Below are 27,904 nucleotides of genomic sequence, written 5' to 3'. Positions count from 1 at the left end.
CCACAGATCATCCAGTCCAGACTACATTCACCACAGCTCATCCAGCCCAGACTACATTCACCACAGATCATCCAGTCCAAACTACATTCACCACAGATCATCCAGTCCAGACTACATTCACCACAGATCATCCAGTCCAAACTACATTCACCACAGATCATCCAGTCCAGACTACATTCACCACAGATCATCCAGTCCAGACTACATTCACCACAGATCATCCAGTCCAAACTACATTCACCACAGATCATCCAGTCCAGACTACATTGACCACAGATCATCCAGTCCAGACTACATTCACCACAGATCATCCAGTCCAGATGACATTCACCACAGATCATCCAGTCCAGCTGACATTCACCACAGATCATCCAGTCCAGACTACATTCACCACAGATCATCCAGTCCAGACTACATTCACCACAGATCATCCAGTCCAGACTACGTTCACCACAGATCATCCAGTCCAGACTACATTCACCACAGATCATCCAGTCCAGCTGACATTCACCACAGATCATCCAGTCCAGCTGACATTCACCACAGATCATCCAGTCCAGCCGACATTCACCACAGATCATCCAGTCCAGACTACATTCACCACAGATCATTCAGTCCAGACTACATTCACCACAGATCATTCAGTCCAGACTACATTCACCACAGATCATCCAGTCCAGACTACATTCACCACAGATCATCCAGTCCAGACTACATTCACCACAGCTCATCCAGTCCAGACTACATTCACCACAGATCATCCAGTCCAGACTACATTCACCACAGATCATCCAGTCCAGACTACATTCACCACAGATCATCCAGTCCAGACTACATTCACCACAGATCACCCAGTCCAGACTACATTCACCACAGATCATCCAGTCCAGACTACATTCACCACAGATCATCCAGTCCAGACTACATTCACCATAGATCATTCAGTCCAGACTACATTCACCACAGATCATCCAGTTGTATAGGACTTTGGTTCGGCCACATTTGGAATACTGCGTGCAGTTCTGGTCGCCACATTACCAAAAGGATGTGGATGCTTTGGAGAAGGTGCAGAGGAGGTTCACCAGGATGTTGCCTGGTATGGAGGGCGCTAGCTATGAAGAGTGGTTGAGTAGATTAGGATTATTTTCATTAGAAAGACGGAGGTTGAGGGGGGACCTGATTGAGGTGTACAAAATCATGAGAGGTATAGACAGGTTGGATAGCAAGAAGCTTTTTCCCAGAGTGGGGGATTCAATTACTAGGGGTCATGAGTTCAAAGTGAAAGGGGAAAAGTTTAGGGGGGATATGCGTGGAAAGTTCTTTATGCAGAGCGTGGTGGGTGCCTGGAACGCATTGCCAGCGGAGGTGGTAGACGCGGGCACGATAGCGTCTTTTAAGATGTATCTAGACAGATACATGAATGGGCAGGAAGTAAAGAGATACAGACCCTTAGAAAATAGGCGTCATGTTTAGATAGAGGATCTGGATCGGCACAAGCTTGGAGGGCCGAAGGGCCTGTTCCTGTGCTGTCATTTTCTTTGTTCTTTGTTCTACATTCACCACAGATCATCCAGTCCAGCTGACATTCACCACAGATCATCCAGTCCAGACTACATTCACCACAGATCATCCAGTCCAGACTACATTCACCACAGATCATCCAGTCCAGCTGACATTCACCAAAGATCATCCAGTCCAGACTATATTCACCACAGATCATCCAGTCCAGACTATATTGACCACAGATCATCCAGTCCAGACTATATTGACCACAGATCATCCAGTCCAGACTATATTGACCACAGATCATCCAGTCCAGACTATATTCACCACAGATCATCCAGTCCAGACTACATTCACCACAGATCATCCAGTCCAGACTACATTTACCACAGATCATCCAGTCCAGACTACATTCACCACAGATCATCCAGTCCAGACTACATTCACCACAGATCATCCAGTCCAGACTACATTCACCACAGATCATCCAGTCCAGCTGACATTCACCAAAGATCATCCAGTCCAGACTATATTCACCACAGATCATCCAGTCCAGACTATATTCACCACAGATCATCCAGTCCAGACTATATTGACCACAGATCATCCAGTCCAGACTACATTCACCACAGATCATCCAGTCCAGACTACATTCACCACAGATCATCCAGTCCAGCTGACATTCACCAAAGATCATCCAGTCCAGACTATATTCACCACAGATCATCCAGTCCAGACTATATTCACCACAGATCATCCAGTCCAGACTATATTGACCACAGATCATCCAGTCCAGACTATATTGACCACAGATCATCCAGTCCAGACTACATTCACCACAGATCATCCAGTCCAGACTACATTCACCACAGATCATCCAGTCCAGACTACATTCACCACAGATCATCCAGTCCAGACTACATTCACCACAGATCATCCAGTCCAGACTACATTCACCACAGATCATCTAGCCTTTAGGATGCAACAATTCATACTGCTGATGCGAGACTTTTCTGTCTACCACCCACTCTATGTCCTCTAGTACAAAACATGGCACAAGTCAGGCCCAAAGTCTAATGCACATTATCCTCAAATTGAAAGGGTGGTAAAAATGTGCTGGTGGTCACCTGGCACCCTCCTCCAACCAGAAAGGGAGGCAACAGTTCCAGATGAAATACCTTCCTCTGAACCAAGAAGGATTCTTCCCAAATCACCTCTTTTCCTGGTCATGACCCACACACCTGCTTTCCTAGCTGGCTGGGCTTTGATTGGCCCTTAGTGACAGAGCCTTATCCATGATCTGTAGGAGGCACAATTCAAATACCACAGGAAGAAAATGTCACCACTGTGTCCCTAGGGGAAGGAGGAATACTCTGGCACTCCACAGCAGCCTGGATAAGAACTAACAAAACTGCCTTGAATGAGGCAAGCAGGCTGCTCTGTCAGTGAAGCCTGAAAGCCTATTGGGATGAGCTCCACCAGCTTATGTCTGGACTATCAGATGTTGGACAGTGTTTTGTAAAAGCAACCCTCTAGCTGGGGAAAACAGTACGTTACAATATCCAGCTTGCCAAAACACCCCTGTTGATGGCGTCTGTGTGGCACTTTATAGCCCCTTTGTGAAGGTTGATTAAGGCTGCTGTTGCGCCAATACTAAAGGCAAGCAGAGCCTTGTCACATTGTTAAGTGTCTCAAACGATTCATACATTTTAGAATGCAGTGACTTATTGTAGAGGCAAATGCGGCAACCAGTCTGCATCAGAAACAACCACAAACAGTGATGAGGTAAATGACTGGTTACAAACAGAAAATGCTGGAAATACTCAGCAGGTTGGGCAGCATCTGTAGAATGATTGGTTCATCTGTTTTTAATGGTGTTGATTGACGGATCACCGAGAGCTCTCTTGTCTGGAATACCCACCTGCACAGGCAGACATAACTTTAATATCTCTTGTGAAGCATGGCACTTGCAGCCTTCCCTCCTGTACTGGAGTGCCACTCTAGATTAGGTCAGCCAACATTCAAGGCAAGATGACCACCAGCTGAAGTAACTGGCACTGCTCAAATAATTATATAAAGCAAAAGAATAAGGATTGAACAGGATGTGGGTGTTGGTCTGTTTTGAGTAATGAACATGCTCCTCAGGTACATACTCTGTACAATGTTGCTCAGTTTTGTTCAATATCACAAGTAGCAGGAAAATCAGTGTGTCAACATTTAAAGAGTTAACTGGCACTGTACCTCATCCACAGCTGGATTAGTGAGCGTGTGAACCTTGGACTTTTTGCCAAGGGTGTCATATATCTGTGTCATGATGGACTTGTTGCACTTCTCAGAGACCTGATGAAATGTCTTGGGCTCTGGTAGATCACCCATGAACCTTAGAATAATATTCCAGACTGCCACGGAAGCCTAGGAAGGACAGATTTCATATATTAGTGAGAACAATTATACAGGGGACCAAATATCTCTGTCATGTCTACTAATAGTAAAGTCTTAGAAACCATTTCCACCCCAACTCTGTCCCATCGATCAATAAACACTTCCACTTTAACTCTATCCAATGAATCCAGTCTCACGGGACCATAAATCTCTCCATTTTCTGTCAGTTTTCTTGATTTTACTAATATCATTCTTCTTCAATGTAAATTTTCAGTGCAAAGATGTAATTCTGGATATCTCTCATTGTAACTATCTGCTTTACTCAAATACTCTGTTAAAAAAACCACCTTCCTATGGGTCCTTTAGATACCATTGGCAACTGTGTGCTTAGTATTCTACCTTTCTGGCTGAAATTAATGAAAAGATGTCATGTTATTCTTTTTTTAATCAATGCAGTCATTCTGTAGCCAATTTCTCTCCCAGGTGGGAGGAGTTCACTTACAAGAGCATCAACTGCATCTTCATGGAAGAGCAGTGGGTGACGGAGAGCCCGCTGAATGTGAGTGTGGGTCGAGGTTCCCTGGAAGTAAGTGGCAGCATATTTTGGGAAGGTGTACTGGGCGAGATCGTCCTCTTCATCAGAGTCAGGGGAGATAGAGATATCATCCAAATCAAACTCCTCCAGTTTCTCCCGTTTCACTTCCAAATCCTGAAAATATCAAAAATAACCAGAATATGGGCAGCAGGAAGAGATCCCAGTGATACTGACAGAATTCCCAGTGATGACAGACAGAATTCCCAGTGATGACAGACAGAGATCTCAGCGATAGGGACAGAGATAGAGAGACAGAGATGGACAGACAGATCTCCCAGTAATACAGACAGAATTCCCAGTGATACTGACAGAATTCCCAGTGATACTGACAGAGATCCCAGTGACACGGACAGAGATCCCAGTGACACGGACAGAGATCCCAGTGACACGGACAGAGATCCCAGTGACACGGACAGAGATCCCAGTGACACGGACAGAGATCCCAGTGACACGGACAGAGATCCCAGTGACACGGACAGAGATCCCAGTGATACGGACAGAGATCCCAGTGATACGGACAGAGATCCCAGTGACACGGACAGAGATCTCAGTGACACAGACAGAGATCCCAGTGACACTGACAGAGATCCCAGTGACACTGACAGAGATCCCAGTGATACGGACAGAGATCCCAGTGACACGGACAGAGATCCCAGTGACACGGACAGAGATCCCAGTGATACGGACAGAGATCCCAGTGATACGGACAGAGATCCCAGTGACACTGACAGAGATCCCAGTGACACTGACAGAGATCCCAGTGATACGGACAGAGATCTCAGTGACACAGACAGAGATCCCAGTGACACTGACAGAGATCCCAGTGACACTGACAGAGATCCCAGTGACACGGACAGAGATCCCAGTGACACGGACAGAGATCCCAGTGATACGGACAGAGATCCCAGTGATACGGACAGAGATCCCAGTGATACGGACAGAGATCCCAGTGATACGGACAGAGATCCCAGTGACACTGACAGAGATCCCAGTGACACTGACAGAGATCCCAGTGACACTGACAGAGATCCCAGTGACACTGACAGAGATCCCAGTGATATGGACAGAGATCCCAGTGATATGGACAGAGATTCCAGTGATATGGACAGAGATCCCAGTGATACGGACAGAGATCTCAGTGACACAGACAGAGATCCCAGTGACACAGACAGAGATCCCAGTGACACTGACAGAGATCCCAGTGACACTGACAGAGATCCCAGTGACACTGACAGAGATCCCAGTGACACTGACAGAGATCCCAGTGATACGGACAGAGATCCCAGTGACACGGACAGAGATCCCAGTGATACGGACAGAGGTCTCAGTGACACAGACAGAGATCCCAGTGACACAGACAGAGATCCCAGTGACACTGACAGAGATCCCAGTGACACTGACAGAGATCCCAGTGACACTGACAGAGATCCCAGTGACACTGACAGAGATCCCAGTGATACGGACAGAGATCCCAGTGATACGGACAGAGATCTCAGTGACACGGATGGAGATCCCAGTGATATGGACAGAGATCCCAGTGATATGGACAGAGATTCCAGTGATATGGACAGAGATCCCAGTGATATGGGCAGCGATCTCAGTGATACCGACAGAGATCCCAGTGATATGGACAGAGATCCCAGGGATATGGACGGAGATCCCAGGGATATGGACGGAGATCCCAGGGATATGGACGGAGATCCCAGGTCAATGGATTGTAAGATCTGGCTGAATGAAATAACAGTGTCTGACTCAAATACAGCCATTTCCCACCCGGTGAATTAGGTTAAAATGATGCCCCTGATTCTCTGACCTGCACCCATGTCAGATAAAGGTCCTTGCACGCAGCTCAGGATCACTGAACAAACCCTGGTTTGAATTCCCCAAATGGCAAATGTTACCTCAAACCCCCGAGGACCCTGGCCCTCCTGGTCTGCCAACACATTGGGCAGAAAGGCAAAGATATTGTCCACCATATCCAGTTCGTTGAGGGCCTCAGTCTTTGCTTTCTGCTGCTTTTTCCTCAAGTACTCCTCCCTTTGCCGCCTTTCGTTCGCCATGTCCAGCTGGGCCATGTGTGACAGATGTTCCTTTAGGAAGAACAAAGCTTAGATTTAGCACAGACCTGATGAATGGAGGAGGTAGAGGTGTCATCAGACACTAAACCAGAAAGGTATTGGGTGGAAGCTCACTTTTGAGAGGCCAGCAACACTGACAGGAGGCGTGGGTGGGAGAACCAGAGCTACAGTGTCGTAGCACGACTTCCAACCTGTGGTTACTGCCGTGAGTCCAGAATCCAGCAATCACCCCATGGGTAAACATACAGATTAGGTTACGAGAAGCATACGTCTATCCACAGTGTTACTGCACATTGTTGGCCGTGTGCTCAGTGGGTAGCACTCTTGCCTCTGAGTCAAAAGGGCATGGATTCAAACCCCACTCCAAAACTGAGCCCAAAAATCTAGGCTGACACTCCAGTGCAGTGCTGAGGGAGTGCTGCACTGTCAGAGGATTTCAGACAAGATGTTAAACAGTCTGCCCTCTCAGATGGACATAAAAGATTCCATGGCACTATCTAGGAAGAGCAAGGAAGTATCTTGGCCAATGTAACCAACATCAGTAAAACAGGTTATCAGGTGTGAGGAGGATAGTGGTGGACGTGACAGTTTCAACACAGAAAACTATGAGGTGATACATTTTGGGAGGAAGGACAATGTGTACTAAATGGAACAAAAAGAGGGTACAAGAACAGAGAGACCTGGGGTATTTGTGCACAAATCTTTGAAGGTGGCAGGAGAGGTTAACAAGGCAGTTAATAAAGCATAAACAAAAACAGAAGATGCTGTAAATACTCATCAGGTCAGGCAGCATCTGTGGAGGAAGAAACAATGTTTCAGGTCAATGACCTTGCATCAGAACTGGGAACAGTTCGAAATGTAATAGGTTTGAAGCAGGTGAAATTGGGGAGGGGTGCAAGAGGGAAGGTCTGTGATAGGGAGGAAAACAGGAGAGATTAAAGGACAAGAGAGTTGGTGGTGCAGGGCCGAAGCGAATGGTTATTGGAATAAGTAAAGAAACAAAAGATGTGTCTGGAGAAGGTGTGAATGGCAGGATGATGAACAGCTGGCATCTGAAAGCAAAAACAGGGGAAAAATGAGTTAAAACCAAAAAACCTGCGAAGAAAAAAGGAAACAAAATCGGGTCAGAGGTTACAGTCTGAAATTGTTGAACTCAATGTTGAATCCAGAAGACTGTAAAGTGCCTAATGGAAAGATGAGATGCTGTTCCTAAAACTTAACAGAGAGTTTCACTGGAGCACTGCCAGAGGCTGAGATCAGAGAGGTCAGTGTAATGTGGGATCCTGGCCTTTGTAACTAGAGGCACAGAGTGCAAAAGCCCAGGACCTTACGCTAAACCTATATAAACACTAGTTCAGCCCCAGCTGGAGTATTGCATCCAATTCTGGGCACTGCACTTTAAGAAAGATGTGAAAGCTTTGGAGAGACTGCAGAAGAGATTTACTGGAATGATTCCAGGGATGAGGGAATTACAGTTCCATGGATAGACTGGAGAAGCTGGGGTTTTCTCCTTACAGCAGAGAAGGCTAAGAGGAGATTTAATAGCAGTGTTTAAAATCATGAAGAGTTTAGGTAGAGTAAATGAAGAGAAACTGTTTCCATTGGCTGAAGGGTTAAGAACCAGAGGCAACATGGGGAACGCCCTGCACCAACGAGTGGCTAACATTTGGAATGCACTTCCTAATAGGGATACAGGTTCAATAGAAGCCATCAAAAGGGAATTGGATAAATACTTAAAAGGAGAAAAAGTTGCAGGGATATGGGGCAAGAGCAGGGTGGTGGGACTAACTGGATTGCTCTTCAAAAGAGCTGTTGCAGACTTGATGGGCCAAATGGCCTCCTTCTGTGCTGTACTGTTCTATGATTTCATGGTTCTATGATTATTACATTGCTGTTTGTGGGATCTTGCTGTGCTCAATTTGGCTGCCACATTTCCTACATTACAACAGTGACTACACTTCAAAAACTGTCTGCACAGCGCTTTGCAATGTCCTGAGGTTGTGAAAGGTGTTATATAAATGCAAATCTTCCTTTGCTGCCTTTTCTCACACATTGACGTGAGGCTGCTGGGTTTTGGTTTCCATAGAAAAACAGACTGTGATTACCAAAACACTGGTTATGGAAATTTATGCAATTATCAAAGGAATTTTAATTTATTCAGTCGTCTTGAAAATGTGGCCTTAGAAACAGGCTCCTACTTGAGGCTGCTTTTCCCAATCTGTAAGTATTTTTTCATCTGTGCTGTCTGAGTTTCAGGGGTTGTTCACCTGTTTTTGTGAGGTTCCCAGGCTGGGATACAAGGACTAGAGTTGGGACATATATCCTAAAGCCAGTGTGATGTTTGGGTCTCTTTAGTCAGACATGTGGGTGTCTGCAGGACAAATTACAGAAGGCGTAAAATAGCAGTTATGTGAAAATAATTGAACAGTGAAGACTGTTTGGTAAAGTGTTTATGAGGCTGGATTGTGATGGACTGCTCATACCGCCTTCTTCTTGTCAGCCTCTTGTTTAGCCTCCTTCAGACCCACCACCTTCACCAGACGTTGCTCCTCAGCGAAGTGAAGCTTCTCTGCTTCAACACGTCTTTGAATCTGCAGAGTTTAAAAAGGGGAATAATTACAGATAATTACACCTTACGCTTACTAATCAATTAAACACACAGACCTCCTCCCCCGCCCCCACCACCCCAATCACTCTCTCACAGACACATACCCCATTCACCCCAACACAAAAAGATCCCCATTCCTGCACACAAAGATCCCACCGATCCTTCTCACACTCACAGATTCCCCCAACCACTCCCACACATTATCATTAAGGAGAAGATGTTTCAGGTACAGGCTAGGTACATTCAAACAAGGGTGAAAGGTAAGGGAACCAAAGCCAGGGTTTCTTGGATGACTAGGGAGATAGAGATTATGATGAAACAAAGAAAGAGGGTGTATGATGCAGTCAGGTGAATTCTTCAAGCGAGAACCAGGCCAAATACAGTAAGTTGAGAGGGGAAATGAAGAGGAAAATAAGACTAGCAAAGAGAGAATGAGAATAGAATGGTAGTCAACATAAAAGTGAACCCAAAAATCTTCTACTGGCATGTAAATAGTAAGCAGGTATTAAGAGATGGGATGGAGCCTATTAGAGACAAAGATATGCTTAGAGGCGCAGGGCAAGGCTAGAAAACTTAATGAGTATTTTGTATCAGGGTTTACCAAGAAAGAGGATGCTGACAAAATATTGATCGAAGCAGAGATGATAGTGGTAATAGATAGAGTAAAAATTGACAGGAAAGAAGTACTGGAAAGACTGGCTATGTTTAGAGTGGATAAGCCACCTGGTCCTGATGCCTTGCATCCCAGGTTGCTAAAGAAAGTGGGAGTGGAGGTACCGGAATGGCTTGCCACAATCTTCCAATCTTCACTAGATACAGGGGAGGAGCCAGAGTACTGGAGAGTGGCAAATGTGACACCCTTATTCAAAAAAGGTTGTAAGGAAAGTCCTAGCAACTACAGGGCAGTTAGTTTAACATCAGTGGGTGGGTAAAGTTTTAGAAATAATAATAAGGAAAAAATCAACAGGTACTGGGAAAAGCTTGAGTTAATTAAGGATTGTGAGCACAGATGTGTAAAAGGCAGATCATGCTTGACTAAACTAATTGAATTTTTTGCTGAAGTAACAGAGAAGGTTGATGAAGGGAATGCGGTGGACGTTGTCTATATAGATTTTAAGAAAGTGTTTGACAAAGTACCACATAAAAGTCTGGTTAACAAAACTGCGACTCCTGGAATAGGAGAGTCAGTGCCAGCTTGGATAAAAAAATTGGCTTAAGGACAGAAAACAGTGAGTGGCGGTAAAAGGTTTTTTTCAGACTGGAGAATGGTAGACAGTGGTGCTCACAAAGATCACTGCCAGAACCACTGGTTTTCTTGATATATATAAATGACTTGGATTTTGGAATACAGAGTAAAATTTCAAAATTTGCTGCTTACACCAAACTTGGAGGAGTGACAAACAGACAGGATGATATCAATCAACTGCGACAGGACATAGATGGGCTAGCAGAATGGGCAGACAAGTGGCAGATGGAAATTAATACACAAAAGTATGAGGTTTGGCAGAATTTTGGCGGAAGGGTTGTTGAGAGCCATGGCACAGTTCTATAAAGTGCATAGGGACAGAGGGATCTGTGGTTCATGTGCATAGACGTCTGAAGGTGTCAAGATATATTGAGAGAGTAATTAGCAAAGCAAATGGGATCTTGGGTTTCATAAACAGAGGCATTGAGTACAAAAGCAGGGAAGTTATGCTGAAACTTTATAAAGTTCTGGTTATGCCCCAACTAGAGTATTGTGTCCAGTTCTGGTCACAATTCTTTCGGAAGGATGTGAGGGCCCTTGAGAGGGTGCAGAGGAGATTTACCAGAATGGTTCCAGGGATGAGGGATTTTAGCTACAAGGTTAGGTTGGAGAAGCTGGAGTTGTTCTCCTTGGAGCACAGGAGATTGAGGGGATATTTGAGAGAGGTGTAGATAAGGTAGGCAAAGAAAAGCTGTTCCCATTAGCTGTTGGTACATGGACTGGGGAACAAAGATTAAAGGTATCGGGCAAGAGATACGGGGGGGGATGTGAGGAAGAACATTTTAACGCAGTGCATGGTAATGACCTGGAACTCACTGCATACGTGTAGTGGAAGCGGAGACAATCAATGATTTCAAAAGGAAATTGGATGGAAACTTGATGGAAATAAACCTGCAGGGATATGGAGATGGAGCAGGGGAACGGAACTGACTGCAATGGGATATGGAGATGGAGCAGGGGAACGGGACTGACTGCACTGGGATATGGAGATGGAGCAGGGGAACGGAACTGACTGCAATGGGATATGGAGATGGAGCAGGGGAACGGAACTGACTGCAATGGGATATGGAGATGGAGCAGGGGAACGGGACTGACTGCACTGGGATATGGAGATGGAGAAGGGGAACGGGACTGACTGCACTGGGATATGGAGATGGAGCAGGGAATGGGACTGACTGCACTGCTCTCCAGAGAGCCAGCATGGACTCCATAGGCCAAAAGGCCTCCTCTCTGCTGTAGTAACTCTGTGACCCTATGACACATGGACCTCCCCGATCACTCCCACAAATGCAGACCCCCCTCGATCACTTCCACAAATACAGACCCCTCCCCGATCACTCCCACACAGACAGACCCCCTCGATCACTTCCACAAATACAGACCCCACCCCGATCACTCCCACAAATACAGACCCCTCCCCGATCACTCCCACAAATACAGACCCCCCTCAATCACTTCCACAAATACAGACCCCTCCCCGATCACTCCCACACAGACAGACCCCTCCCCGATCACTCCCACACAGACAGACCCCACCCCGATCACTCCCACAAATACAGACCCCTCCCCGATCACTCCCACAGATAGAGACCCCCCCAATCATTCCGCAAATACAGACCCCACCCCGATCACTCCCACACAGACAGACCCCTCCCCGATCACTGCCACAAATACAGACCGCCCCCCCGCTCACTCCCACAAATACAGACCCCTCCCCGATCACCCACACAGACAGACCCCTCCCCGATCACTGCCACAAATACAGACCCCTCCCCCCGCTCACTCCCACAAATACAGACCCCTCCCCGATCACTCCCACAAATACAGACCCCTCCCGATCACTCCCACAAATACAGACCCCTCCACGATCACTCCCAAAAATACAGACCCCTCCCCGAACTCTCCCACACAGACAGACCCCTTCTGATCACTGCCACAAATACAGACCCCTCCTCGATCTCTCCCAGAAAGACCCCTCCCCGATCACTCCCACAAATACAGACCCCTCCCCAATCACTCCCACAAATACAGACCCCTTCCGTTCACTCCCACAAATACAGACCCCCCCCGATCACTCCCATAATTACAGATCCCGCCCGATCACTCCCAAAAATGCAGACCCCTCCCCGATCACTCCCACCAATACAGACCCCCCCCGATCACTCCCACAAATACAGACCTCTCCCCGATCACTCCCACGAATACAGACCCCTCCCCGATCACTCCCAAACAGACAGACCCCTCCCCGATCACTCCCCCAAATATAGACCCCCCCCCGCTCACTCCCACAAATACAGACCCCTCCCCGATCACTCCCACAAATGCAGATCCCTCCCTGATCACTCCCACACAGAGAGACCCTCCCCGATCACTCCCACAAATAGAGACCCCCCGATCACTCCCACAAATACAGACCCCTCCCCAATCACTCCCACACAGACACACCCCTCCCCGATCACTCCCACAAATACAGACAGCCCCCCCCGCTCACTCCCACAAATACAGACCCCTCCCCGATCACTCCCACAAATACAGTCCCCTCCACGATCACGCCCACAAATACAGACCCCTCCCCGATCACTCCCACAAATACAGACCCCTCCCGATCACTCCCACAAATACAGTCCCCTCCACGATCACGCCCACAAATACAGACCCCTCCCCGATCTCTCCCACACAGACAGACCCCTCCCCGATCACTCCCACACAGAGAGACCCTCCCCGATCACTCCCACAAATACAGACCCCTCCCCGATCACTCCCACACAGACAGACCCCACCCCGATCACTCCCACACAGACAGACCCCTCCCCGATCACTCCCACAAATACAGACCCCTCCCCGATCACTCCCACAAATACAGACCCCTCACCGATCACTCCCACATATAGAGACCCCCCCGATCACTCCCACAAATACAGATCCCTCCCCGATCACTGCTACAAATACAGACCACCCCCCCGCTCACTCCCAGAAATACAGACCCCCCCCCGCTCACTCCCACAAATACAGACCCCTCCCGATCACTGCCACAAATACAGACCACCCCCCCGCTCACTCCCACAAATACAGACCCCTCCCCGCTCACTCCCACAAATTCAGACCCCGCCCCGATCACTGCCACAAATACAGACCGCCCCCCCCGCTCACTCCCACAAATACAGACCCCTCCCCGATCACTCCCACACAGAGAGACCCTCCCCGATCACTCCCACAAATAAAGACCCCCCAGATCACTCCCACAAATACAGACCCCTCCCCGATCACTCCCACACAGACAGACCCCTCCCCGATCACTGCCACAAATACAGACCCCTCCCCCGCTCACTCCCACAAATACAGACCCCTCCCCGATCACTCCCACAAATACAGACCCCTCCCGATCACTCCCACAAATACAGACCCCTCCACGATCACTCCCAAAAATACAGACCCCTCCCCGAACTCTCCCACACAGACAGACCCCTTCTGATCACTGCCACAAATACAGACCCCTCCTCGATCTCTCCCAGACAGACCCCTCCCCGATCACTCCCACAAATACAGACCCCTCCCCAATCACTCCCACAAATACAGACCCCTTCCGTTCACTCCCACAAATACAGACCCCCCCCGATCACTCCCATAATTACAGATCCCGCCCGATCACTCCCAAAAATGCAGACCCCTCCCCGATCACTCCCACCAATACAGACCCCCCCCGATCACTCCCACAAATACAGACCTCTCCCCGATCACTCCCACGAATACAGACCCCTCCCCGATCACTCCCAAACAGACAGACCCCTCCCCGATCACTCCCACAAATACAGACCCCGCCCCGATCACTCCCACAAATACAGTCCCCTCCCCGATCACTCCCACACAGACAGACCCCTCCCCCAAATATAGACCCCCCCCCCGCTCACTCCCACAAATACAGACCCCTCCCCGATCACTCCCACAAATGCAGATCCCTCCCTGATCACTCCCACACAGAGAGACCCTCCCCGATCACTCCCACAAATAGAGACCCCCCCGATCACTCCCACAAATACAAACCCCTCCCCAATCACTCCCACACAGACACACCCCTCCCCGATCACTGCCACAAATACAGACAGCCCCCCCCGCTCGCTCCCACAAATACAGACCCCTCCCCGATCACTCCCACAAATACAGACCCCCCCCGATCAATCCCACAAATACAGACCCCTCCCGATCACTCCCACAAATACAGACCCCTCCACGATCACTTCCACCAATACAGACCCCTCCCCGATCATTCCCACAAATACAGACCCCACCCCGATCACTCCCACAAATACAGACCCCCCTCGATCACTTCCACAAATACAGACCCCTCCTCGATCTCTCCCACACAGACAGACCCCTCCCGATCACACCCACAAATACAGACCCCTCCCCAATCACTCCCACAAATACAGACCCCTCCCCAATCACTCCCACAAATACAGACCCCCCCCGATCACTCCCATAATTACAGATCCCGCCCGATCACTCCCAAAAATGCAGACCCCTCCCCAATCACTTCCACCAATACAGACCCCCCCGATCACTCCCACAAATACAGACCCCTCCCCGATCACTCCCAAACAGACAGACCCCTCCCCGATCGCTCCCACAAATACAGACCCCGCCCCGATCACTCCCACAAATACAGTCCCCTCCCCGAACACTCCCACAAATGCAGACCCCCCTCGATCTCTTCCACAAATACAGACCCCTCCCCGATCACTCCCACAAATACAGACCCCTCCCCGATCACTCCCACACAGACAGACCCCACCCCGATCACTCCCACACAGACAGACCCCACCCCGATCACTCCCACACAGACAGACCCCTCCCCGATCACTCCCACAAATACAGACCCCTCACCGATCACTCCCACATATAGAGACCCCCCGATCACTCCCACAAATACAGACCCCTCCCCGATCACTGCCACAAATACAGACCACCCCCCCGCTCACTCCCAGAAATACAGACCCCCCCCCGCTCACTCCCACAAATACAGACCCCTCCCGATCACTGCCACAAATACAGACCACCCCCCCGCTCACTCCCACAAATACAGACCCCTCCCCGCTCACTCCCACAAATTCAGACCCCGCCCCGATCACTGCCACAAATACAGACCACCCCCCCGCTCACTCCCACAAATACAGACCCCTCCCCGCTCACTCCCACAAATTCAGACCCCGCCCCAATCACTCCCAGACAGACAGACTCCCCCAGTCACTCCCGCAAATACAGACCCCACCCCGATCACTCCCACACAGACAGACCCCTCCCCGATCACTGCCACAAATACAGACCCCTCCCCCCGCTCACTCCCACAAATACAGACCCCTCCCCGATCACCCACACAGACAGACCCCTCCCCGATCACTCCCACAAATACAGACCCCTCCCGATCACTCCCACAAATACAGACCCCTCCACGATCACTCCCAAAAATACAGACCCCTCCCCGAACTCTCCCACACAGACAGACCCCTTCTGATCACTGCCACAAATACAGACCCCTCCTCGATCTCTCCCAGAAAGACCCCTCCCCGATCACTCCCACAAATACAGACCCCTCCCCAATCACTCCCACAAATACAGACCCCTTCCGTTCACTCCCACAAATACAGACCCCCCCCGATCACTCCCATAATTACAGATCCCGCCCGATCACTCCCAAAAATGCAGACCCCTCCCCGATCACTCCCACCAATACAGACCCCCCCCGATCACTCCCACAAATACAGACCTCTCCCCGATCACTCCCACGAATACAGACCCCTCCCCGATCACTCCCAAACAGACAGACCCCTCCCCGATCACTCCCACAAATACAGTCCCCTCCCCGATCACTCCCACACAGACAGACCCCTCCCCCAAATATAGACCCCCCCGCTCACTCCCACAAATACAGACCCCTCCCCGATCACTCCCACAAATGCAGATCCCTCCCCGATCACTCCCACAAATAGAGACCCCCCGATCACTCCCACAAATACAGACCCCTCCCCAATCACTCCCACAATTACAGACAGCCCCCCCCGCTCACTCCCACAAATACAGACCCCTCCCCGATCACTCCCACACAGACACACCCCTCCCCGATCACTCCCACAAATACAGACAGCCCCCCCCGCTCACTCCCACAAATACAGACCCCTCCCCGATCACTCCCACAAATACAGACCCCTCCCCGATCACTCCCACAAATGCAGATCCCTCCCTGATCACTCCCACACAGAGAGACCCTCCCCGATCACTCCCACAAATAGAGACCCCCCGATCACTCCCACAAATACAGACCCCTCCCCAATCACTCCCACACAGACACACCCCTCCCCGATCACTCCCACAAATACAGACAGCCCCCCCGCTCACTCCCACAAATACAGACCCCTCCCCGATCACTCCCACAAATGCAGATCCCTCCCTGATCACTCCCACACAGAGAGACCCTCCCCGATCACTCCCACAAATAGAGACCCCCCCGATCACTCCCACAAATACAAACCCCTCCCCAATCACTCCCACACAGACACACCCCTCCCCGATCACTGCCACAAATACAGACAGCCCCCCCCGCTCGCTCCCACAAATACAGACCCCTCCCCGATCACTCCCACAAATACAGACCCCCCCCGATCAATCCCACAAATACAGACCCCTCCCGATCACTCCCACAAATACAGACCCCTCCACGATCACTTCCACCAATACAGACCCCTCCCCGATCATTCCCACAAATACAGACCCCACCCCGATCACTCCCACAAATACAGACCCCCCTCGATCACTTCCACAAATACAGACCCCTCCTCGATCTCTCCCACACAGACAGACCCCTCCCGATCACACCCACAAATACAGACCCCTCCCCAATCACTCCCACAAATACAGACCCCTCCCCAATCACTCCCACAAATACAGACCCCCCCCGATCACTCCCATAATTACAGATCCCGCCCGATCACTCCCAAAAATGCAGACCCCTCCCCAATCACTTCCACCAATACAGACCCCCCCGATCACTCCCACAAATACAGACCCCTCCCCGATCACTCCCAAACAGACAGACCCCTCCCCGATCGCTCCCACAAATACAGACCCCGCCCCGATCACTCCCACAAATACAGTCCCCTCCCCGAACACTCCCACAAATGCAGACCCCCCTCGATCTCTTCCACAAATACAGACCCCTCCCCGATCACTCCCACAAATACAGACCCCTCCCCGATCACTCCCACACAGACAGACCCCACCCCGATCACTCCCACACAGACAGACCCCACCCCGATCACTCCCACACAGACAGACCCCTCCCCGATCACTCCCACAAATACAGACCCCTCACCGATCACTCCCACATATAGAGACCCCCCGATCACTCCCACAAATACAGACCCCTCCCCGATCACTGCCACAAATACAGACCACCCCCCCGCTCACTCCCAGAAATACAGACCCCCCCCCGCTCACTCCCACAAATACAGACCCCTCCCGATCACTGCCACAAATACAGACCACCCCCCCGCTCACTCCCACAAATACAGACCCCTCCCCGCTCACTCCCACAAATTCAGACCCCTCCCCGATCACTCCCACAAATACAGACCCCTCCCCGATCACTCCCACACAGACAGACCCCACCCCGATCACTCCCACACAGACAGACCCCACCCCGATCACTCCCACACAGACAGACCCCTCCCCGATCACTCCCACAAATACAGACCCCTCACCGATCACTCCCACAAATACAGACCCCTCCCCGATCACTGCCACAAATACAGACCACCCCCCCGCTCACTCCCAGAAATACAGACCCCCCCCCGCTCACTCCCACAAATACAGACCCCTCCCGATCACTGCCACAAATACAGACCACCCCCCCGCTCACTCCCACAAATACAGACCCCTCCCCGCTCACTCCCACAAATTCAGACCCCGCCCCGATCACTGCCACAAATACAGACCACCCCCCCGCTCACTCCCACAAATACAGACCCCTCCCCGCTCACTCCCACAAATTCAGACCCCGCCCCAATCACTCCCAGACAGACAGACTCCCCCAGTCACTCCCGCAAATACAGACCCCACCCCGATCACTCCCACACAGACAGACCCCTCCCCGATCACTGCCACAAATACAGACCCCTCCCCCCGCTCACTCCCACAAATACAGACCCCTCCCCGATCACCCACACAGACAGACCCCTCCCCGATCACTCCCACAAATACAGACCCCTCCCGATCACTCCCACAAATACAGACCCCTCCACGATCACTCCCAAAAATACAGACCCCTCCCCGAACTCTCCCACACAGACAGACCCCTTCTGATCACTGCCACAAATACAGACCCCTCCTCGATCTCTCCCAGAAAGACCCCTCCCCGATCACTCCCACAAATACAGACCCCTCCCCAATCACTCCCACAAATACAGACCCCTTCCGTTCACTCCCACAAATACAGACCCCCCCCGATCACTCCCATAATTACAGATCCCGCCCGATCACTCCCAAAAATGCAGACCCCTCCCCGATCACTCCCACCAATACAGACCCCCCCCGATCACTCCCACAAATACAGACCTCTCCCCGATCACTCCCACGAATACAGACCCCTCCCCGATCACTCCCAAACAGACAGACCCCTCCCCGATCACTCCCACAAATACAGTCCCCTCCCCGATCACTCCCACACAGACAGACCCCTCCCCCAAATATAGACCCCCCCGCTCACTCCCACAAATACAGACCCCTCCCCGATCACTCCCACAAATGCAGATCCCTCCCCGATCACTCCCACAAATAGAGACCCCCCGATCACTCCCACAAATACAGACCCCTCCCCAATCACTCCCACAATTACAGACAGCCCCCCCCGCTCACTCCCACAAATACAGACCCCTCCCCGATCACTCCCACACAGACACACCCCTCCCCGATCACTCCCACAAATACAGACAGCCCCCCCCGCTCACTCCCACAAATACAGACCCCTCCCCGATCACTCCCACAAATACAGACCCCTCCCCGATCACTCCCACAAATGCAGATCCCTCCCTGATCACTCCCACACAGAGAGACCCTCCCCGATCACTCCCACAAATAGAGACCCCCCGATCACTCCCACAAATACAGACCCCTCCCCAATCACTCCCACACAGACACACCCCTCCCCGATCACTCCCACAAATACAGACAGCCCCCCCGCTCACTCCCACAAATACAGACCCCTCCCCGATCACTCCCACAAATACAGACCCCCCCCGATCAATCCCACAAATACAGACCCCTCCCGATCACTCCCACAAATACAGACCCCTCCACGATCACGCCCACAAATACAGACCCCTCCACGATCACGCCCACAAATACAGACCCCTCCCCGATCTCTCCCACACAGACAGACCCCTCCCGATCACTCCCACAAATACAGACCGCCCCCCCGCTCACTCCCACAAATACAGACCCCTCCCCGATCACTCCCACACAGAGAGACCCTCCCCGATCACTCCCACAAATAGAGACCCCCCAGATCACTCCCACAAATACAGACCCCTCCCCGATCACTCCCACACAGACAGACCCCTCCCCGATCACTGCCACAAATACAGACCCCCCCCGATCACTCCCACAAATACAGACCCCTCCCGATCACTCCCACAAATACAGACCCCCCCCGATCAATCCCACAAATACAGACCCCTCCCGATCACTCCCAAAAATACAGACCCCTCCCCGAACTCTCCCACACAGACAGACCCCTTCTGATCACTGCCACAAATACAGACCCCTCCTCGATCTCTCCCAGACAGACCCCTCCCCGATCACTCCCACAAATACAGACCCCTCCCCAATCACTCCCACAAATACAGACCCCTTCCGTTCACTCCCACAAATACAGACCCCCCCCGATCACTCCCATAATTACAGATCCCGCCCGATCACTCCCAAAAATGCAGACCCCTCCCCGATCACTCCCACCAATACAGACCCCCCCCGATCACTCCCACAAATACAGACCCCTCCCCGATCACTCCCACCAATACAGACCCCCCCCGATCACTCCCACAAATACAGACCCCGCCCCGATCACTCCCACAAATACAGTCCCCTCCCCGATCACTCCCAAACAGACAGACCCCTCCCCGATCACTCCCACAAATACAGACCCCGCCCCGATCACTCCCACAAATACAGTCCCCTCCCCGATCACTCCCAGACAGACCCCTCCCCGATCACTCCCACAAATACAGACCCCGCCCCGCTCACTCCCACAAATACAGGCCCCTCCCCGATCACTCCCACAAATGCAGATCCCTCCCTGATCACTCCCACACAGAGAGACCCTCCCCGATCACTCCCACAAATAGAGACCCCCCCGATCACTCCCACAAATACAAACCCCTCCCCAATCACTCCCACACAGACACACCCCTCCCCTATCACTGCCACAAATACAGACAGCCCCCCCCGCTCGCTCCCACAAATACAGACCCCTCCCCGATCACTCCCACAAATACAGACCCCCCCCGATCAATCCCACAAATACAGACTCCTCCCGATCACTCCCACAAATACAGACCCCTCCACGATCACTTCCACCAATACAGACCCCTCCCCGATTATTCCCACAAATACAGACCCCTCCCCGATCATTCCCACAAATACAGACCCCTCCTCGATCTCTCCCACACAGACAGACCCCTCCCGATCACACCCACAAATACAGACCCCTCCCCAATCACTCCCACAAATACAGACCCCCCCCGATCACTCCCATAATTACAGATCCCGCCCGATCACTCCCAAAAATGCAGACCCCTCCCCAATCACTTCCACCAATACAGACCCCCCCCGATCACTCCCACAAATACAGACCCCTCCCCGATCGCTCCCACAAATACAGACCCCGCCCCGATCACTTCCACAAATACAGACCCCTCCCCGATCACTCCCACACAGACAGACCCCACCCCGATCACTCCCACACAGGCAGACCCCACCCCGATCACTCCCACAAATACAGACCCCACCCCGATCACTCCCACACAGACAGACCCCACCCCGATCACTCCCACACAGACAGACCCCTCCCCGATCACTCCCACAAATACAGACCCCTCCCCGATCACTCCCACAAATACAGACCCCTCACCGATCACTCCCACATATAGAGACCCCCCCGATCACTCCCACAAATACAGATCCCTCCCCGATCACTGCTACAAATACAGACCACCCCCCCGCTCACTCCCAGAAATACAGACCCCCCCCCGCTCACTCCCACAAATACAGACCCCTCCCGATCACTGCCACAAATACAGACCACCCCCCCGCTCACTCCCACAAATACAGACCCCTCCCCGCTCACTCCCACAAATTCAGACCCCGCCCCGATCACTGCCACAAATACAGACCACCCCCCCGCTCACTCCCACAAATACAGACCCCTCCCCGCTCACTCCCACAAATTCAGACCCCGCCCCGATCACTCCCAGACAGACAGACTCCCCCAATCACTCCCGCAAATACAGACCCCACCCCGATCACTCCCACACAGAGAGACCCTTCCCGATCACTCCCACAAATAGAGACCCCCCCGATCACTCCCACAAATGCAGACCCCTCCCCAATCACTCCCACAAATACAGACCCTTCCCCGATCACTCCCACACAGAGAGACCCTTCCCGATCACTCCCACAAATAGAGACCCCCCCGATCACTCCCACAAATGCAGACCCCTCCCCAATCACTTCCACCAATACAGACCCCCCCGATCACTCCCACAAATACAGACCCCTCCCCGATCACTCCCACAAATACAGACCCCGCCCCGATCACTCCCACAAATACAGTCCCCTCCCCGATCACTCCCACAAATGCAGACCCCCCTCGATCTCTTCCACAAATACAGACCCCTCCCCGATCACTCCCACAAATACAGACCCCTCCCCGATCACTTCCACACAGACAGACCCCCTCGATCACTTCCACAAATACAGACCCCACCCCGATCACTCCCACAAATACAGACCCCTCCCCGATCACTCCCACAAATACAGACCCCCCTCGATCACTTCCACAAATACAGACCCCTCCCCGATCACTCCCACACAGACAGACCCCACCCCGATCACTCCCACACAGGCAGACCCCACCCCGATCACTCCCACACAGACAGACCCCACCCCGATCACTCCCACACAGACAGACCCCTCCCCGATCACTCCCACAAATACAGACCCCTCACCGATCACTCCCGCAAATACAGACCCCTGCCCAATCACTGCCACAAATACAGACCCCTGCCCGATCACTGCCACAAATACAGACCACCCCCCCGCTCACTCCCAGAAATACAGACCCCCCCCCCGCTCACTCCCACAAATACAGACCCCTCCCGATCACTGCCACAAATACAGACCACCCCCCCGCTCACTCCCACAAATACAGACCCCTCCCCGATCACTCCCAGACAGACAGACTCCCCCAATCACTCCCACAAATACAGACCCTTCCCCGATCACTCCCACACAGAGAGACCCTTCCCGATCACTCCCACAAATAGAGACCCCCCCGATCACTCCCACAAATACAGACCCCTCCCCGATCACTCCCACACAGACAGACCCCTCCCCGATCACTGCCACAAATACAGACCCCTCCCCTCGCTCACTCCCACAAATACAGACCCCTCCCCGATCACTCCCACAAATACAGACCCCCCCCCCAATCAATCCCACAAATACAGACCCCTCCCCGATCACTGCCACAAATACAGACCCCTCCCCTCGCTCACTCCCACAAATACAGACCCCTCCCCAATCAATCCCACAAATACAGACCCCTCCCGATCACTCCCACAAATACAGACCCCTCCACGATCACTCCCAAAAATACAGACCCCTCCTCGATCTCTCCCAGACAGACCCCTCCCGATCACTACCACAAATACAGACCCCTCCTCGATCTCTCCCAGACAGACCCCTCCCCGATCACTCCCACAAATACAGACCCCTCCCCAATCACTCCCACAAATACAGACCCCTTCCGTTCACTCCCACAAATACAGACCCCCCCCCCGATCACTCCCATAATTACAGATCCCGCCCGATCACTCCCAAAAATGCAGACCCCTCCCCGATCACTCCCACCAATACAGACACCCCCCCGATCACTCCCACAAATACAGACCTCTCCCCGATCACTCCCACAAATACAGACCCCTCCCCGATCACTCCCAAACAGACAGACCCCTCCCCGATCACTCCCACAAATACAGACCTCTCCCCGATCACTCCCACAAATACAGACCCCCCCCGATCAATCCCACAAATACAGACCCCTCCCGATCACTCCCACAAATAAAGACCCCTCCACGATCACTCCCACACAGACAGACCCCTCCCGATCACTCCCACAAATAAAGACCCCTCCACGATCTCTCCCACAAATACAGACCCCCCCCGATCACTCCCATAATTACAGATCCCGCCCGATCACTCCCAAAAATGCAGACCCCTCCCCAATCACTTCCACCAATACAGACCCCGCCGATCACTCCCACAAATACAGACCCCTCCCCGATCACTCCCACAAATATGGACCCCTCCCTGATCACTCCCAGACAGACCCCTCCCCGATCGCTCCCACAAATACAGACCCCTCCCCCCGATCACTCCCACAAATACAGACCCCTCCCCGATCACTCCCACACAGACAGACCCCTCCCCGATCACTCCCACAGTACAGACCCCTCCCCCCCCCCCAATCACTCCCACAAATACTGACCCCCCCCGGACACGCCCACAAATACAGACCCCCCTGATCACTCCCACAAATACAGATCCCTCCCCGACCACTCCCACAAATACAGACCCCTCCCCGACCACTCCCACAAATACAGACCCCTCCCCGATCACTCCCACACAGACAGACCCCTCCCCGATGACTCCCATAAATACAGATCCCTCCCCGACCACTCCCATAAATACAGACCCCTCCCCGATCACTCCCACAAATAGACAACCCCGATCACTCCCACAAATACAGACCCCTCCACGATCACTCCCACAAATACAGACCCCTCCTCGATCTCTGCCACACAGACAGGCCCCTCCCCAATCACTCCCACAAATACAGACCCCTCCTCGATCTCTCCCACACAGACAGACCCCTCCCCGATCACTCCCACAAATACAGACCCCTCCCCGATCACTCCCACAAATACAGACCCCTTCTGTTCACTCCCACAAATACAGACCCCTCCTCGATCTCTCCCACACAGACAGATCCCGCCCCCCCGATCACTCCCACAATTACAGATCCCGCCCAATCACTCCCAAAAATACAGACCCCTCCCCGATCACTCCCACCAATACAGACCCCTCCCGATCACTCCCACAAATACAGACCCCCTCCTCGATCTCTCCCACACAGACAGACCCCTCCCGATCACTCCCACAAATACAGACCCCTCCTCGATCTCTCCCACACAGACAGACCCCTCCCGATCATTCCCACAAATACAGACCCCTCCCCAATCACTCCCACAATTACAGACCCCACCCAATCACTCCCATAATTACAGATCCCGCCCGATCACTCCCAAAAATGCAGACCCCTCCCCGATCACTCCCACCAATACAGACCTCTCCCCGATCACTCCCACAAATACAGACCCCTCCCCGATCACTCCCACAAATACAGACCCCTCCCGATCACTCCCACAAATAAAGACCCCTCCACGATCACTCCCACAAATAAAGACCCCTCCACGATCACTCCCACATAGACAGACCCCTCCCGATCACTCCCACAAATACAGACCCCTCCTCGATCTCTCCCACACAGACAGACCCCTCCCGATCACTCCCACAAATAAAGACCCTTCCACGATCACTCCCACAAATAAAGACCCCTCCACGATCACTCCCACATAGACAGACCCCTCCCGATCACTCCCACAATACAGACCCCCCCTGATCACTCCCATAATTACAGACCCCACCCCGACCACTCCCACAAATACAGATCCCTCCCCGACCACTCCCACAATTACAGATCCCTCCCCGACCACTCCCACAAATAAAGACCCCTCCACGATCACTCCCACAAATAAAGACCCCTCCACGATCACTCCCACATAGACAGACCCCTCCCGATCACTCCCACAAATACAGACCCCTCCTCGATCTCTCCCACACAGACAGACCCCTCCCGATCACTCCCACAAATACAGACCCCCCCTGATCACTCCCACAAATACAGATCCCTCCCCGACCACTCCCACAAATACAGATCCCTCCCCGACCACTCCCACAAATACAGACCCCTCCCCGATCACTCCCACACAGACAGACCCCTCCACGATCACTCCCACACAGACAGACCCCTCCACGATCACTCCCACATAGACAGACCCCTCCCGATCACTCCCACAAATACAGACCCCTCCTCGATCTCTCCCACACAGACAGACCCCTCCCGATCACTCCCACAAATACAGACCCCCCCTGATCACTCCCACAAATACAGATCCCTCCCCGACCACTCCCACAAATACAGATCCCTCCCCGATCACTCCCACAAATAGACAACCCCGATCACTCCCACAAATACAGACCCCTCCACGATCACTCCCACAAATACAGACCCCTCCCCGATCACTCCCATAAATACAGACCCCTTCTGTTCACTCCCACAAATACAGACCCCTCCTCGAACTCTCCCACACAGACAGATCCCGCCCCCCCCGATCACTCCCACAATTACAGATCCCGCCCAATCACTCCCAAAAATACAGACCCCTCCCCGATCACTCCCACCAATACAGACCCCTCCCGATCACTCCCACAAATACAGACCCCCTCCTCGATCTCTCCCACACAGACAGACCCCTCCCGATCACTCCCACAAATACAGACCCCTCCTCGATCTCTCCCACACAGACAGACCCCTCCCGATCATTCCCACAAATACAGACCCCTCCCCAATCACTCCCACAAATACAGACCCCCTCCTCGATCTCTCCCACACAGACAGACCCCTCCCCGATCACTCCCACAAATACAGACCCCCCCCGATCACTCCCACAAATACAGACCCCCTCCTCGATCTCTCCCACACAGACAGACCCCTCCCCGATCACTCCCACAAATACAGACCCCCCCCGATCACTCCCACAAATACAGACCCCTCCCCGATCACTCCCACAAATACAGACCCCCCCCGATCACTCCCACAAATACAGACCCCTCCCGATCATTCCCACAAATACAGACCCCTCCCCGATCACTCCCAAACAGACAGACCCCTCCCCGATCACTCCCACAAATACAGACCCCCCCCGATCAATCCCACAATACAGACCCCCCCCGATCAATCCCACAATACAGACCCCCCCCGATCACTCCCATAATTACAGATCCCGCCCGATCACTCCCAAAAATGCAGACCCCTCCCCAATCACTTCCACCAATACAGACCCCGCCGATCACTCCCACAAATACAGACCCCTCCCCGATCACTCCCACAAATACAGACCCCTCCCTGATCACTCCCAAACAGACAGACCCCTCCCCGATCGCTCCCACAAATACAGACCCCTCCCCCCGATCACTCCCACAAATACAGACCCCTCCCCGATCACTCCCACACAGACAGACCCCTCCCCGATCACTCCCACACAGACAGACCCCTCCCCGATCACTCCCACAGTACAGACCCCTCCCCCCCCCAATCACTCCCACAAATACTGACCCCCCCCGGACACGCCCACAAATACAGACCCCCCCTGATCACTCCCACAAATACAGATCCCTCCCCGACCACTCCCACAAATACAGACCCCTCCCCGATCACTCCCACACAGACAGACCCCTCCCCGATGACTCCCATAAATACAGATCCCTCCCCGACCACTCCCATAAATACAGACCCCTCCCCGATCACTCCCACAAATAGACAACCCCGATCACTCCCACACAGACAGACCCCTCCTCGATCTCTCCCACACAGACAGATCCCGCCCCCCCGATCACTCCCACAATTACAGATCCCGCCCAATCACTCCCAAAAATACAGAGCCCTCCCCGATCACTGCCACCAATACAGACCCCTCCCGATCACTCCCACAAATACAGACCCCCTCCTCGATCTCTCCCACACAGACAGACCCCTCCCGATCACTCCCACAAATACAGACCCCTCCTCGATCTCTCCCATAATTACAGACCCCACCCAATCACTCCCACAATTACAGACCCCCCCGATCAATGCCACAAATACAGACCCCTTCCCGATCACTCCCACAAATACAGTCCCCTCCCCGATCTCTCCCACAAATACAGACCCCTCCCCGATCACTCCCACAAATGCAGACCCCACCCCGATCAATCCCACAAAAAAAGAACCCTCCCTGATCACTCCCACAAATACAGACACCCCCCGATCAATCCCACAAAAAATG

The 27,904-nt window shown here is 52.5% G+C and overlaps 1 protein-coding gene across 2 annotated transcripts in view; it reads right to left on the bottom strand.

Moving 5' to 3' along the window:
- Nucleotides 1-27,904, bottom strand: part of LOC137375134 (unconventional myosin-VIIa-like) — a 348,920-nt gene that overhangs the window by 244,117 nt on the left and 76,899 nt on the right. For both annotated transcript variants that reach the window (XM_068041805.1, XM_068041806.1), the window contains exons 21-24: nucleotides 9,042-9,149; nucleotides 6,382-6,570; nucleotides 4,388-4,594; nucleotides 3,745-3,915 (exon numbers count right to left, since the gene is read on the bottom strand). In XM_068041805.1, the coding sequence (XP_067897906.1) occupies nucleotides 3,745-3,915; nucleotides 4,388-4,594; nucleotides 6,382-6,570; nucleotides 9,042-9,149 (675 nt within the window). The remainder of the gene's footprint in view (nucleotides 1-3,744; nucleotides 3,916-4,387; nucleotides 4,595-6,381; nucleotides 6,571-9,041; nucleotides 9,150-27,904) is intronic.

This window comes from Heterodontus francisci, chromosome 11 (genome assembly GCF_036365525.1).
Source record: "Heterodontus francisci isolate sHetFra1 chromosome 11, sHetFra1.hap1, whole genome shotgun sequence".
Lineage (NCBI taxonomy): Eukaryota > Metazoa > Chordata > Chondrichthyes > Heterodontiformes > Heterodontidae > Heterodontus > Heterodontus francisci.
This window is presented reverse-complemented; position numbering and strand designations above follow the sequence as displayed.